Consider the following 15,389-nt stretch of genomic DNA (forward strand, 5'->3'; position numbering starts at 1 on the left):
GTCTTCAGCTCAGTCAAATGATATCTAAAAAGTAAAATAAAATATGTGTCACCTCAAAGAAAAACAACTACGAACAGTAAAAACACATTTACATAAAAACACAATAGGCTCACGGCATAAAGATTATTGTTCTGCAAAACTAAGGAATGCATTTACAAGAATTCAACTCTCAAACACAGTCTTTACTAGAATCATCCCAGGTGGACGGCTAATTCCTCATCAAGGTTATGGCCTAATGGGGTCATTGTTTTATACTGGATGATGAGCTTGGACTCAAGTCTCCGAAGTTCTTTAAGTCTGTCACCACCTCTCACATCCAATTTAACAAAGTCAAGTACCACGAAACTTAGTAGGTTTGTGTTTTGTTCGTGGTGACTTTGGAAGTGGTGTGCTATTGGGTACGTTTTGTCCATATTTTTTATAGCACGTAAATGCTCTAAAACACAAATTTTGGCCTTATGGATGGTATTCCCGATATAGGCAAATCCGCATGGACAGAACAGCGCATACACAGCATACTCCGTGTTACATGATGTGTGTTTCTTAATAACATAGGGTCTACATGCCGAGGATAAAGTACAGTCTTTCTTATTTCTGCTATTTTTGCAGGCTTTACAGCTACGACATGTATAGAAGCCTTGAATACCAGGGATCATGGGTTTAGTTGTTTCAACAGCCCTACATAACGTATCTTGCAGCGATCTAGCCCTTTTGAAAGTAATTTGAGGATTAGATCCAGTACAACTTGCAAGGTCTTTATCTGTTCCCAATACTGGCCAATATTTGTTCAAACTTTTCCGGACCGCTTTAGTTTGTCTGCTGTATGTTGTTATAAACCTAAGGTTTTGGCTAACTCCGTTGTTATTCATTCATTCTGTTTCCTAAGATTTATCAACTAACAAAGAGTCTCTTGGTCGTTTGGATACTGCAGTTATAGCTTTTCTGATGGTTTTCTCTGTGTACCCTCTTTGTGAGAACCGTTCGCACATCACCTCCGATTCTGCAATGAATTTCTCTGCAGTACTGCAATTGCGCTTGGCTCTTAATAGTTCGCCTAATGGGATGCTCTGAATGAGTGCATTAGGATGACAGCTTTCGGCGTGAAGAAGACTGTTACCCGCCGTACTTTTCCTGAAAAGACTGCTTTCAATTTTGTTATTCTCAACAGATAGTTTGAGGTCAAGGAATTCAAGTGAGTTTTTAGACCATTGCGAAGTCAGATGGAGATTGAAATCATTTGTGTTAAGCACGGCAACAAATTCAGAAGCTTCTTCTTCATTCCCGTCCCAGATACAAAAGATGTCATCGATGTATCTGACGTACATCGGGATCTTTTCTTTGAATGTGTCCAACTTACTCACTACTTCCTCCTCCCAGTACCCCATATAGAGACCTGCAAAAGATGTTGCAAAACAGGTCCCCATAGAAGTTCTGAGGGTTTGGTGATATATTTTATTATCAAATAAGAAGTAGTTCTGCTTGAGACAGGTGGTTATCATTTCAAGCAGCATTTCAGTATGCGCCAAGTATGATGCAGATCTGTTGCTCAAAAAATGTCTGCATGCTTCTACTCCTTTATCGTGTGGTATACATGTGTATAAGCTGGACACATCCATAGTGAGTAAAGAGTATTCATGTTTCCACTTAATTTTTTGTATTTTTCGGAGAAAATCTCCGGTGTCCTTGACATATGATGGAAGTTGTTGGACTGGACCTTGGAGGAAGAAATCAACATATCTAGAAACGTTTTCTAGAAAACTCCCTCTTGATGACACTATTGGTCTCCCTGGTGGATTGAGTGGCTCTTTATGGATCTTGGGCAACAGATATAAAGCTGCCAGTTTCGGGAATTTGCAATCCAGGAATTTATACTCAGTGTCTTCGATCAGTCCCTGTCTTTTCCATTCATATAATGTTGTCTGAAATTGTCTAATAGCATGTTCGTACTCCATCCTGTTACTCCTTTCGTATTTGTCAGCCTCAGCTAACTGTCTCAGGCCTTCAGCATTATATGAATGGAAAAGACAGGGACTGATCGAAGACACTGAGTATAAATTCCTGGATTGCAAATTTTCTAGATATGTTGATTTCTTCCTCCAAGGTCCAGTCCAACAACTTCCATCATAATTCAAGGACACCAGAGATTTTCTCCAAAAAATACAAAAAATTGAGTGGAAACATGAATACTCTTTACTCACTATGGATGTGTCCAGCTTATACACATGTATACCACATGATAAAGGAGTAGAAGCATGCAGACATTTTTTGAGCAACAGATCTGCATCGAACTGAAATTCTGCTTGAAATGATAACCACCTGTCTCAAGCAGAACTACTTCTTATTTGATAATAAAATATATCACCAAACACTCGGTACTTCTATGGGGACCTGTTTTGAGCCATCTTTTGCAGGTCTCTATATGGGGTACTGGGAGGAGGAAGTAGTGAGTAAGCTGGACACATTCAAAGAAAAGATCCCGATATACGTCAGATACATCGATGACATCTTTTGTATCTGGGACGGGAATGAAGGAGAAGCTTCTGAATTTGTTGCTGTGCTTAACACAAATGATTTCAATCTCCATCTGACTTCGCAATGGTCTAAAAACTCACTTGAATTCCTTGACCTCAAACTATCTGTTGAGAATAACAAAATTGAAAGCAGTCTTTTCAGGAAAAGTACGTCGGGTAACAGTCTTCTTCACGCCGAAAGCTATCATCGTAATGCACTCATTTAGAGCATCCCATTAGGCGAACTATTAAGAGCCAAGCGCAATTGCAGTACTGCAGAGAAATTCATTGCAGAATCGGAGATGATGTGCGAACGGTTCTCACAAAGAGGGTACACAGAGAAAACCATCATAAAAGCTATCACTGCAGTATCCAAACGACCAAGAGCCTCTTTGTTAGTTGATAAATCGGAGGAAACAGAATGTATGAATAACAATGGAGTTAGCCAAAACCTTAGGTTTATAACAACATACAGCAGACAAACTAAAGCGGTCCGGAAAAGTTTGAACAAATATTGGCCAGTATTGGGAACAGATAAAGACCTTGCAAGTTGTACTGGATCTAATCCACAAATTACTTTCAAAAGGGCTAGATCGCTGCGAGATACGTTATGTAGGGCTGTTGAAACAACTAAACCCATGATCCCTTGTATTCAAGGCTTCTATACATGTCGTAGCTGTAAAGCCTGCAAAAATAGCAGAAATAAGAAAGAATGTACTTTATCCTCGGCATGTAGACCCTATGTTATTAAGAAACACACATCATGTAACACGGAGTATGCTGTGTATGCGCTGTTCGGTCCATGCGGATTAGCCTATATCGGGAGTACCATCCATAAGGCCAAAATTCGTGTTTTAGAGCATTTACGTGCTATAAAAAATATGGACAAAACGTACCCAATAGCACGCCACTTCCAAAGTCACCACGAACAAAACACGAACCTACTAAGTTTTGAGGTACTTGACTTTGTTAAATTGGATGTGAGAGGTGGTGACAGACTTAAAGAACTTTGGAGACTTGAGTCCAAGCTCATCATCCAGTCTAAAACAATGACCCCATTAGGCCATAACCTTGATGAGGAATTAGCCGTCCACCTGGGATGATTCTAGTAAAGACTGTGTTTGAGAGTTGAATTCTTGTAAATGCATTCCTTAGTTTTTCAGAACAATAATCTTTATGCCGTGAGCCTATTGTGTTTTTATGTAAAAGTCTTTTTACTGTTCGTATTTGTTTTTCTTTGAGGTGACACATATTTTATTTTACTTTTTAGATATCATTTGACTGAGCTGAAGACCAAAACATTTCTAAACTTGAAGATTCTAACATAAAGCTATTCATTAAGCTCCTGCCCACTTGGGCGTTATTTATGTAGAATACATTTATAATAATGACTTAATATACTTCGGTAGTGTGTTCCAAAGACATTATTAATTACCCACATGGGTTCAATACCTTTACGAAAGCGTTTTGTGAAACGGAAGTATGACTTGCGAAAATGCACTCTGAATGTCCTGCGTTAAATAATATTATTCAACAAGTTAGCAAAATGAGCAGAGGCATAACGTTATTGCATAAAATGAAAATGATGCATTAGAGATGTAATTATGAGCCATAGAGAACATTTATTTTGTCAATTAAGGTCAACGCCAGTCTGTCTTCATTTTTGTTACTTTGTAATCACGTGGTGGTATAAAAAGGAAAGCAACGCGAAAACAGGCACTCGTGAACAAGGGAGTGTTCCTGAAACGCGTTGAGTGCTATTTGCTATTCTGACCTGAAAATAAACGGAGGTTGACTGCAGCAGATTCTGTGTCCATGATTGCTGTCCTGCTTCGAGTGTGAGACGGCTTCGGTGCATATATATATATATATATATATATATATATATATATATATATATATATATATATCCACATTAAAAACATTAACAGCAGATTGTTGAATGCTCTTAAGGACTTCTGTGTGGATCCATGGATCCACTGCAAATTCGCTCAGAGGCCGTGCTGAACCCCGCGGTGGATCATTGGATCCATGAAATACCTACCAAATTTGGCTTCTTTCAGAAAACATGGAAAGGGTTAAACCACATAGACAATTTAGAAGTGGTGTAACAAAAATAAACGATTAAAGGAAGTCTGTGAATTGCTAAGTGCAGCAGTATGAGTGAGAGCACAGTGGGAAGGGAAGCCATTATTGGTACTTTTTTACAGAGAGTGGAGGAGGATTGTCATATTTCTGACATGACATTTGCAGTGGAAAAAAAGATGTTTACAGATATTAAAATAAAAGTTAGACAGCAGCAAAGATATTTTATAGATATGTTAATTAGATTGTACTATAAAAAAAGTATGTTAAAAGAAAAACTGAGTGAATATAAGCTGAAGGAAAATATTTAGCTTCTAGACACTGAAATAAAAGGCAAGATAGAAGGGAGGTTAGATGAGAACATTCACTAAAAATATAGTGAGCAGCAAAGGAGGAAGGGGAATTGCTGTACTGAAAATATAGTAATTTATTAAGCCAGAATAAATTAATGTGTTTGAAATTAGATGTGGGTGCTTGCTTATAGTATGTAATTTAATTGTATGTAATTTGCACCAGCTCACACAGTCAGGCAGGCACTTAGACACCCAGTTACACTCCCACCAAAGCTGCACTTATGTACCCATCCCTCATATAGACAGACAGTGACTGACACACTGCATCACACACCCATAAAACCATTAACACACCCATTTATTCACCTATACATTCACTTACATAGTCATTCACACACCCATACAGACATCGTCTAATCCACTCACATTCCTATACAGTCTAAGCATGAGCGAATTTTGCGGATCTCGCGTTCGCGAATTTTGCGGATTTGCGGATTCGCAATCCGCAAAATCCGCGAATTCCCGCGAATTTGCGGATTTTTTTTTTTTTTGTGTTCGCCCGTGTTTCTGCCAGTTCGCGAGGGTTTTGTACACTTTCGCAAATTGCGAACTTACCTGTCGGGTCGCAAGTTTCGCGAACTCTTTGTTTCTACGTGTCCAGCCTGTTTGGGACACTCTTCTTCATCACTGCCACTCTCTGTCACCACTGCCACTCTCTGACTACTCATGCCACCCTCTGGCCCACCCATGCCACCCTCTGTTTCATCACCACACCCTCTGGTTGTCCAGTGTACATTATTTTCGGCAAAGCAAAGCACACCTTCCCTGCCTCAAGTGACCTGAATTAATTTGGGGCTGATTCATGTGTCACAGAATATTTTTTTAGCTGGCACCTGCTTCCTTAGTGCGCCCTGATTAGTGATCTTTTGCACTTGCTAAGTGCTTTCATTGTTGCAAAATTAGTTACAACACCTGCCCTGCCCCAACTGACAATAATGAATTAGGGGCTGATTAATGGATTTTAACTTCCAGCCTGGCTCCTGCTTGTCTCCCTTAGCTGTAATTCAGGACCTTTGTGGCATATGTGTAACTATTCTGAGGTTCAGAGCAGGGTCACATACTAGTTTCAACTGGCAACTGAAATCTGGAGGGGCCCCTCAGGAAGCACTCCAGGAAATGGCTACTAATGATGAGCCTGAACTTTTGAACCTGGTAAGTAGTTACTTTCAGTTTTGCTAAGATCGTATTTCTGCAATTTTGCACTTATTCGCGGGGCGCGAACTCACGCGAACAGTGCGAGCAGTGCGAGCAAAATCCGCTGCTCGCGGATTTGCGGATTTTGCGGGAAATTCGCAAATCTCGCGGATTGCGGATTTCCCGAAAATCCGCAAAATCCGCGAGCGGAACGGATTTTCCGCCCACGCCTAATACAGTCATTCATGTACCCAACACTCAGACAGTCAGTTACACACACATACACCCAATTATGACCCAGTCCCCACCAATGCAGCCACTTACATACCTATTTACAAATGATACAGCCACTCATATACTCAGTGAGACAGCGACAGAGGCCCTTACATACCCACACAGCACTTACGTATCCACCACTAGTAGAGCCACTTGCACACACAATTACTCACTCAAACACCCACTATCAGCCAGTTATCAATCTAATCAGCCACTTACATACCCTTTTAGATACCTATACAGTCACTGACATACTGTCACGCCCCCCACACAGATACTTACACATCCAATGGAACACCCACAGAGGCACTGAAACACTCACTCACATATCCACTCAACTACTTGCACACCCAGTCTCCCACCCGTACAGTTACTCATATACTCATTTATTCATCCATACTTAGACACTTACACCGCCTTTTACACACTGACATAACCACTTATGTAGCTAGTTACTTGCTTATAGTGTGTAACCTAATAGGATGCAATGTGAGGCTAAATGTATTCTATATTTGCTTTTAAGATTGTTTAAAGAGAAATGGAGGATGGAACTGTGAGGTGAAATGTTTTTTACCCAATTATGCTTTTTGACAGCATCCATAAACTGGTCAACACATGACATTTTTAGTGCAACTGGAATATGGTATTTGTCACAGTGAGTGACCATGAATTACAGTGTAGGCGAAACAGCGGAGATAGTAACTATCTGGTCAGATGGTAATGGTCCCACAGATAGTCCAGCTGCTGATAATGATGTGCCACCTTACCTCTCTCTTATCATCCCGAGATACATTTATGTATGTAAGGTTTTCAGGGGTTTCCAAATAGAGGATGTGTCATATGAACACGTCTTCACTGTACTTATTGACAGTTTTGTGCTGCATATATTGCATTGGACACATTTTGGAAGAATTTTCTTTGCTCTTGAAAGAATGGAGAAATATTTTCAAACATCGAAGGAATTCTTTGGAGGTGGTAGGTCTTCTTCCTCATCCTGTTCTTCCCAGCCGCGGTCCATGCAGGTAACGGCGATGGGGCCAGGTAAGGGGGGTTTTTGAGGGACGATGCAGAGGGAAAATGTATTATTTATTTAATTTTCCCTCTGCATCGTTCCTCGAAATCCCCCCTTACCTGGCCCCACCGTCCCACTGCTGTTACCTGCACGGACTGCGGCTGATTCTTTCCCTTCTCTTCTATCTTTAGCAGAATACATTTTAACTATGAAACTCACTTCTTTTGAAGGAAAGCCAGAAAAACGATGGAGCTGTGGTTTTCAGTCTATCTCCAGAGAGATGTGAAACCAAAATAACTGATTTAGCATGTGGTTTGCAATGTGGATGGATGGAGCGGATACTATATCCAATGAAAAGTTGAGATTTGGGTGTGTTCCTGGAATTGCAGCGGATTTCTGATGGCATCACGGTGGATTTGCGGATCAATAAAATGAATACAAAGAAGAGAAAGACTTGTATTGCATTTATAGAAAGTTTACAAAAGTTACCTCACATTGATTTGTTAATTGTTACTTTTAAAATGTGAAATAAGAATAAATGTGTTAATAAAATGTATTTATAAGCTTGTAAAAATTTATATTACTGAATTAAACTTATGGGTGCAATTGCAGTGCAATTATATAAAAAAACAGTGAAATTAACTGAAAAAAACAAGGTTACAGGGACATTATAGTTAGGAAATAGCATGAAAAAAACGTAGAAATTCATAGAAAAAATAAAGTTTACAGGGATGTTATAGTTAGGAAATATAATTATAGTTAGGCTTAGAGTTTGCATGTAGAAAATCATAGAAATTCAGTAGCTATAGTTACCTGGGCTAACTATAACTTACGCCCCACAATGCACTGCTTACAACCTCACATATTACACCACCCTTGACATGGTATGTGACATCACTGATGACAAGTTTATTGTTTTGCATTGTTTTATTATCCTCCCTTCGCTTAATTTTCTGATGTTTGCCACCAATCACTTTGCCTACCCTAAGTGCACTGTTGATGTAGCCTCTGCAAAAAATAAAATATTTTATAGCACTTACGACTGGTCGCTCCCCATCCACTCACATAGCAGGAAAAACCATTGGGCAACTCGATGTTATTAGCTGGTAACTGAGCTATTGCAACAAAGCCGTTATCATAAGCAGGGGAACTCATTTGCAGCAAAGCAATATCATACCTGGAAAAAAACAGAGCAAGGCTATCAACAAATTCATTGTGCTATGCTGGCAGGTAGTCATCATAACTAAAAAAAGAACAAATGATTGCAACATTATAACAGTATTCTCTGGTCTCTTGGAAATTGTATAACTGATAATAATGGACACAAGGACTGCCAATTTGATGAGTGGAGAATGCATTGACAAAGCCAGAAGGCCTTGTATTATATTGTGAAATCATTTGATACTAATGTGCAAGGTGAAGGAATGAAGTTTACCTTACAATGTACATTCATTTAACTTGGGAACATGCAGATTTTTGGAATTTTTGTGGATACATGCATTGGAACCAGCAGGCAGATTTTATGGTGGATGAATTCCAGTGGGGAATCTGTAGGTTCTCTTTTACAGTGGGAGAAGGGCAGTTGTAGTGCTTTAGGTGCATTTGTTAAGGTGGGAGGGAGCAGTACAATTTAGGGCCAGATTACGAGTGTGACGGTGTGGCGCCAGATTACGAGTGTGACGGTGTGGCGCCAGATTACGAGTGTTTCTCATGTCTGGCAGGCTTTTTTTTTATGTTCCCACAGTGGTGCCTCCTAAAATGAGCACCACAATGGGAACGCCAAAAACAGTTACTGTACGGCACTGACTTAAAGCCCATGCTGTGCAAGAACTGGTGTGCAGCCACATGGCGTGAGGCACCAGATGGCCCTATAGGGCCCCCTTTGTTTCCTCTTCACCACAGTGTTTATGGAGGTGGAACTGCCATGAAAATCGTGACGGAAAGTAATCTTGTAATATGCTTGGTGGGAACCTGCGGTCCCACCATGCATATCAGTGCCTTTACACTGCCCGCACCGTTTCCAGTGAATGATGGTTTCCTGGCAGCAGAGGCGGGGCAATGGCAGTTCAACAACCCTAATTGGAATAGGCCAATCGGGAAACCGCCACTGCCTTGCCGCGCCCCCGCTAGTCTGTGTTCCATGGATCGCCAGACTTGTAACCATGTCCTTATAAAATGTTGATAATCCTTGGGGAATATCACAAACCTAGCATTTGTAAATACAATTCCAAGGGTTCTCCCACAAGTTCAGCAAGTAATTTTCAAACAATCAATCTCAAAGACACATTGCTTAGAACCAACACATACAACCCTGCCCATTAGAAACCTACACTCAGACCCCTTTCTCACAAACTCCTATTGCAAACAGTGAAGCAGAACAACCTGTAGGTCAGGGAAATATGTAATTACAGCATAAATTACATTTTTTCAGGCTGGGAATTTAAAGTTACGCCTTCTTTTATTTTTACCATGTATAAGCAAAATGTGAAATTCTTTACAGACAACAAACCCGATGTACAAAAGCTTTTTGTGGTCATAAAGTCATGACAAAATGTACAAAAGTTAGTTTTTGAGTCAGAAAAGTATTTTCAACACACTAAAAGAACTTTTGCAACTCATTTGTGATAGCATGAATGGGCAAAAATGAAGTTTTGTGAGTAGCAATAAAACGTATCAATGGGTTGAGACTGACATGCCACACATAGATCAGTTACTATTAAAATCCAAAATGAGTTGGGAACTGATTTGCAATGAGAAGTTGTCATCATAGTGAGTGCAGTCTACCCTTTGGAAATCAAGGAAAATGGCCTTGTGGGACGGAGACAGTTGTCTAGGGGAACTCCGTTTGCTCACCCCATTGTTATTCCTTCCAACAAAAGTTAATTTGGAAGGAACATGAATGAATAAATGGATGTATTCTGTCCCTGGAAGCCCACACACCGTTTTCACAGGTATCAGTAAGGGGTCGCAAAAGGCCTTATTAATATTGATAAAATTGGATATTTTGCGATAGGTGTATTAGCACATCAGTCACATTACAAAATAATGCTCTATTTCCAAACCTGGAATTGCCATGCAATGCTTCATGAACAAGGCTCGGGTCTAACGTTCATTGAAAGTGAAGACAAACTGGAACCCGTGGATTAACTACACTTGGTTGTTTCAGGGTCATGGAAGGTAACACTATTTTTGTCAGTGCTCTGAATACCATGTAGGAAAGAATAAGGCATGAACTTGCTTCATGTAGTGCAATTTATTATATGATAATGTATGTCTAACGAGCCTATCTAAGGTAGGAATGTAGTTGGGTGCACAGGGTTATAAGGGTTTTCGTTTTGTCTCCATTTTAGTTTTCCTTTTTAACTTAGTATCTTTACAATATGGAGACTTGAACATATTTTTCATTAACAAGACAAAATGTCACTCACGCTTTGTAATATTTAGATGTTGTTATTCTGTAGTATGCACTGTTAGTTTCAGGGACACATAGGGGCAGATTTATGTTAACTGGCGCATCCCGAGGGATGCGCCAGTTAACATGCGCCACAGTGCGCCACAGCTACGCCAACCATGGTGCGCCGCATTTATGATGCGGCGCACCATGTGGCAAAAACGGCACAGATGCGTGACGCATCTGTGCCGGAAATGTGACGCATTGCTAGAGTTGCGTCGCAAGCGCGACGCAGCTCCAGCAATGCTCTGGGGGGGGCTATTCTTTCAATGCTGCCTCAAGCCTTACGCCTGCTTCAAGCAGGCGCAGGGTTTTGACGCAGCATTGCCCTGAAAGTGACTGAGTGAAATCTCATAGATTTCACTCAGCCACTTTCAGGAGGCGTTCCTGCGCAGGAACGCCCCCCCCTGCGCAGGAACGCCTCCTCATGGCGCAGTGCTGTACAACGTGACGCATCTCCTAGATGCGTCACGCTGTAAATAGGGTGCAGGGATGCGCCACGTTTCCGTGCCGTTGCGTCACGCAACGGCGGCGTAAACGTGGCGCAAGCCCTTCATAAATCTGCCCCATACTATATTGCGATGTTCTTGCTTTGGTGTTTTGCTCGCAGGAGACAACTCTTTTACCCAGACTAAGTAAAGCTGTTTTCCTGTGTCTCTTGTAGAATGAGATAAGGCTGGTGTTTTATTATTTAAACACCTTCCATTTTGAATTCAGGCAAGAGGCACTCTACACTGCAGTTATCATGAATACTGCGGAGAGCGGTCTGCTAGTCAAGCCACAACTTAGCCTCTCCACACTGGGCAACAGTAGTTACACTCTAGAGGGAATATTTACAAGAAACTGTTGGAGCGCAGTGCTAAGTCAAAATTGTTAATGCTGTGTTCTGACAGTTTCAAAATGAAGGGATGCGCCGTATTTACAAGAATGCAGCACACCCATGTGTTTCACCTAGCACTGAAACTAAATGTAGCTGCCTAGCACCAACGCAGGTACCCTTGCACCATAGTGCAAGGGTGCCTGCATTGCAGGGAATGATTGTTTATGAGCAGGTAGGGACACCTTCCTGCTCATAAACAATCACTAATGGTGATTTGTAACTTCTAGTGTGGTGCAGAAGGCAGCACATATAGAAGTTGCAACTTTTCATTATCCAATGATTGTTTATGTGCTAAGGGTGCTAAGGGACACCTTCCTGAACATGAACAATCACTAATGGCAATTTGCTGCTTCTATGCAGCACACATAGATACAGCAAAACAAGGAGAAATTAATCATTTCGCCTCGTTGTGCTTGTTTAAGGCCAGGTTTTCCCTGGTCTCATTTTTGGTGCTGCCCCATATTTAAGCCACCCTTGTAAAGAGGGGGCAGCTTCAAAAAGCAATGGGTGTGACAGAGGAACGCCCATTGTAACACTCATTGCCAGCCCCTTTGCCGCAGCAGACAGCGGCATTAAGGGGCATATTTACAACACTTAATGCCACCATGTAAATATGGAGCAGGGCATTGCGCCACAGGAACATCATTAAAAGTGGCGTTTCTGTGGTGCTATGCCCTTGTAAATATGCCCCTAGGTTGTTCAACACCAAGTGAGATCGATGGCACGTCAGGCACGCTTTGTCTCACAAAACCTTATGCATCCTTGTGGTTTAGATCATTTGCACAAGTAGCTGCTCTCACTGGAATATTAAAACCCCAGAAATTGAGTGCATCCCTTCCCTCTGCTGTTTCAAGGTTATTATTAAATCTCATCTCACTCTTCAAAGAGGTACCAAAAGACCACCATCCTTTGTGGATCAAACAAACCCAACATCTCAATGGCTTTTTGGTCCACTCTATGTGTTTCTAGCACCTGCTAAAACATTTCATTTCTACATTTGTGAGAGCATCACAACAGTAACAAATCTAACTATAGTATCACTACTGTGGGTTACGAAAATTTGAGGATGCTGTGATATAGGTGCAAGATCATGGAGTCCCTTATGTTTTTCCTCATTCTCCATCCTTTTACCTGTTCACATTTTGAAAAGTATTTCCTTGCAAAATGTGTGTGGGCAAAATAACTTGTGAACGTTGTGTTCCTGCACACCTTTTGACAGTAAACACCTGTTTTCGACTGAATCGTGGTTACCGTAATTGCCACAATAAGGGCCTTTGTGTAGTTGTTTCACTACCGTCCACTTTCACCCTACCAATGGTCTTCTGTACTTAATTCTGACCATAAATACATAAAAGATTTCCCGGTGACTTTAGCTGTGGGAACTGATTACCTTGGTCATTCTACATCCATGCTGTAGAAAAGCTGCAAAGGTTTACTGGTTAGGAGTGACTCTTGGGTTTCAATAGTCATATGTGAGAATTATGGGCCAGATGTATGAAGCTCAAATGGGTTCGCAAACGCCTAAATTTCGGCGTTTGCGAACTTATTTGAGCAAAATGGTATGTATGTAGCAACTTTCAGTGCAAAATAAGGAATTGCAAATTTCCGATTCCTTATTTTGCGATTCCATGTAAGGAATCGCAAAATTTGCCATTCCTTAAATGCAATGTATGATGCAAAAAAAAATGCTAATTGTCCCTAAGGAATCGCAAATTACCACCAACTTCTAGTTGGTGGTAATTTGCGAATTTCTTGAAAAATGCCAATTTTTGCATTTTTCAAAGTGCCATGTGATGCACATACATGCCCTTAGGGCATGTATGTGCACCACATGTGCACCCATGCTTATTTCAGGGGTGCCACATGGTGTCCTTTGGGCACCCTTGCACCCTTGAAATTATTCTCAATGCGAATCGCAAATTGAGAATCATTTCACATTCATTCCTATGGGCCTCCTGGCCCATAGAAATGAAAGGGAAATTATTCCTTAATTGCGATGAGCAATTTGCTAATCGCAATTAAGGAATTTTAAGAAATCGCTAAAAATAGCGAATTTCTACATACATACCATTTTGCAATTCTCAAATAGCGATTCCTTAAAAATCGCTATTTGAGAATCGCAAAAGTGTATCTTGATACATCTGGCCCAAAGTCACGTAATGCCATAGAGGGAGGGTGGGAACAGTAGTAAATGTTAATATGGTTCAATTCATATTTAATCATTTAAGCAGTGAATTATAATCAAATATTTTTGGGGAAATCGAGGTTAAAATTGATAATGGTAAAATGTAATTGCAACCTCTTATATGAAGAGTTAAGAAGATAAGAAATCAGCCTTTAGTGAATTGTTTTGTTTGCTGGAAACCCTAAATCCTTTTAACTTAAATTTGAATATATTTTTATGCTAGGCCAACATGGTTCCAATTATTGCTTTGAAATGGTTCTACATTTTTGAACATTTGTTTGTAGTGTGATTTTCTTTTTACTTTAAAGCACTAAAACTATTGTGTAGTCTGCAACCTAGTTCATTTTCTGAATAGCATGTTTTCATTGTGTTGATTTTCACATTGCCGTTGCTACTGTTAACTTGTTAACGGGAAGGGCAATCTTGATGGATTAACGTAGTCTCAGGTCATGGAGCTCAGGCTGAAAAATATTTGTTGGTCCAGAGTTGGTGGAAAAAGTTCCACTAGTGTATGACTACATACAAAAAACTCACTCTGCTGTGCTCTTCTAAACACCTAGGAGTGGCCCGTGCAGGTAAGAATGGTGGGGAGGTGAGGCTGGGTTAGGGGGGATTCGACAGACGACTACGATGGAAAATTAAATAAATAAATAATTTCCCATTGTCGCCGTCTATCGAAATCCCCCTCCCACCGGCCCACACCGCTCTTACCTGCATGGGCCGCGGCTGTAAACATTATGATGCCATCAGCAAACTAAAGCCAAGCTGAGCACCCCAGACAGAGGGTCAATGGCTACAGTCCCAATCTTCCTAGAGCAATCCGGCCATATCAATGGACCTCAAAACGTATACACAAGCGTCATCTCCTAAAACTATTGCAGCAAGAATACTTTGCCATCTCAGCCACAAAGACCATAACTCTTCTATTGGGGTTGCTAGTAATCCGGATTATAAACAGATTTTAAACAAACTAAGGCATTTCCAGGACTGTTGTGTGTAAGTAACCTTGAGGAATGTTAATTAGTTCGATTTTGTTGTTGTCAATTTTCAATTTTTAATGAGTTTTGTTGCAAAAGTTGTACAAAGGTTTGGACGTTCCCATCAACAAGTCAAGTGAAACATCCCTTTTAGAGCAACCTGCATTAGTAGGCATTGCATCTGGTGGGAGAGGTGTGGGCCTATCTTCTACAACTAGCTCAAATAATATACAAATAAGGCCGTGTGATGTTATCATCTACTTCAACTGAAGCAAGCACACTTTAGTTCTCTTGCCTAGGTTTAAAGATAAACATATCTTAAGAAAAGGACATCAGACATACACGTTCTTAAAGGAAACAGTGGTACCACTTCCCAAAACATGATTAGAGGATGCGGTTGCCCCCACTGTAGATATCCACCAGTGTTTTAATATTGTTAGAGAATGTCAAGGTAACCCGGGCATTTCTGAGGGGTCACCTTGGCACATTGCAAACTTTGGTCATCAAATCAACTCAGCCATCCTTT

The 15,389-nt window shown here is 40.7% G+C and overlaps 1 protein-coding gene across 1 annotated transcript in view; it reads right to left on the reverse strand.

Annotated features, from left to right (window-relative positions):
* LOC147688589 (elastase-1-like) overlaps positions 1 to 15,389 on the reverse strand; it is a 192,204-nt gene that overhangs the window by 40,992 nt on the left and 135,823 nt on the right. The window contains exon 5 of the mRNA XM_086941449.1: positions 8,411 to 8,547. Coding sequence (XP_086797575.1) covers positions 8,411 to 8,547 — 137 coding nt within the window. The remainder of the gene's footprint in view (positions 1 to 8,410; positions 8,548 to 15,389) is intronic.

The sequence above is a fragment of the Lissotriton vulgaris genome, chromosome 10, assembly GCF_964263255.1.
Source record: "Lissotriton vulgaris chromosome 10, aLisVul1.2, whole genome shotgun sequence".
Classification (NCBI taxonomy): Eukaryota; Metazoa; Chordata; class Amphibia; order Caudata; family Salamandridae; genus Lissotriton; species Lissotriton vulgaris.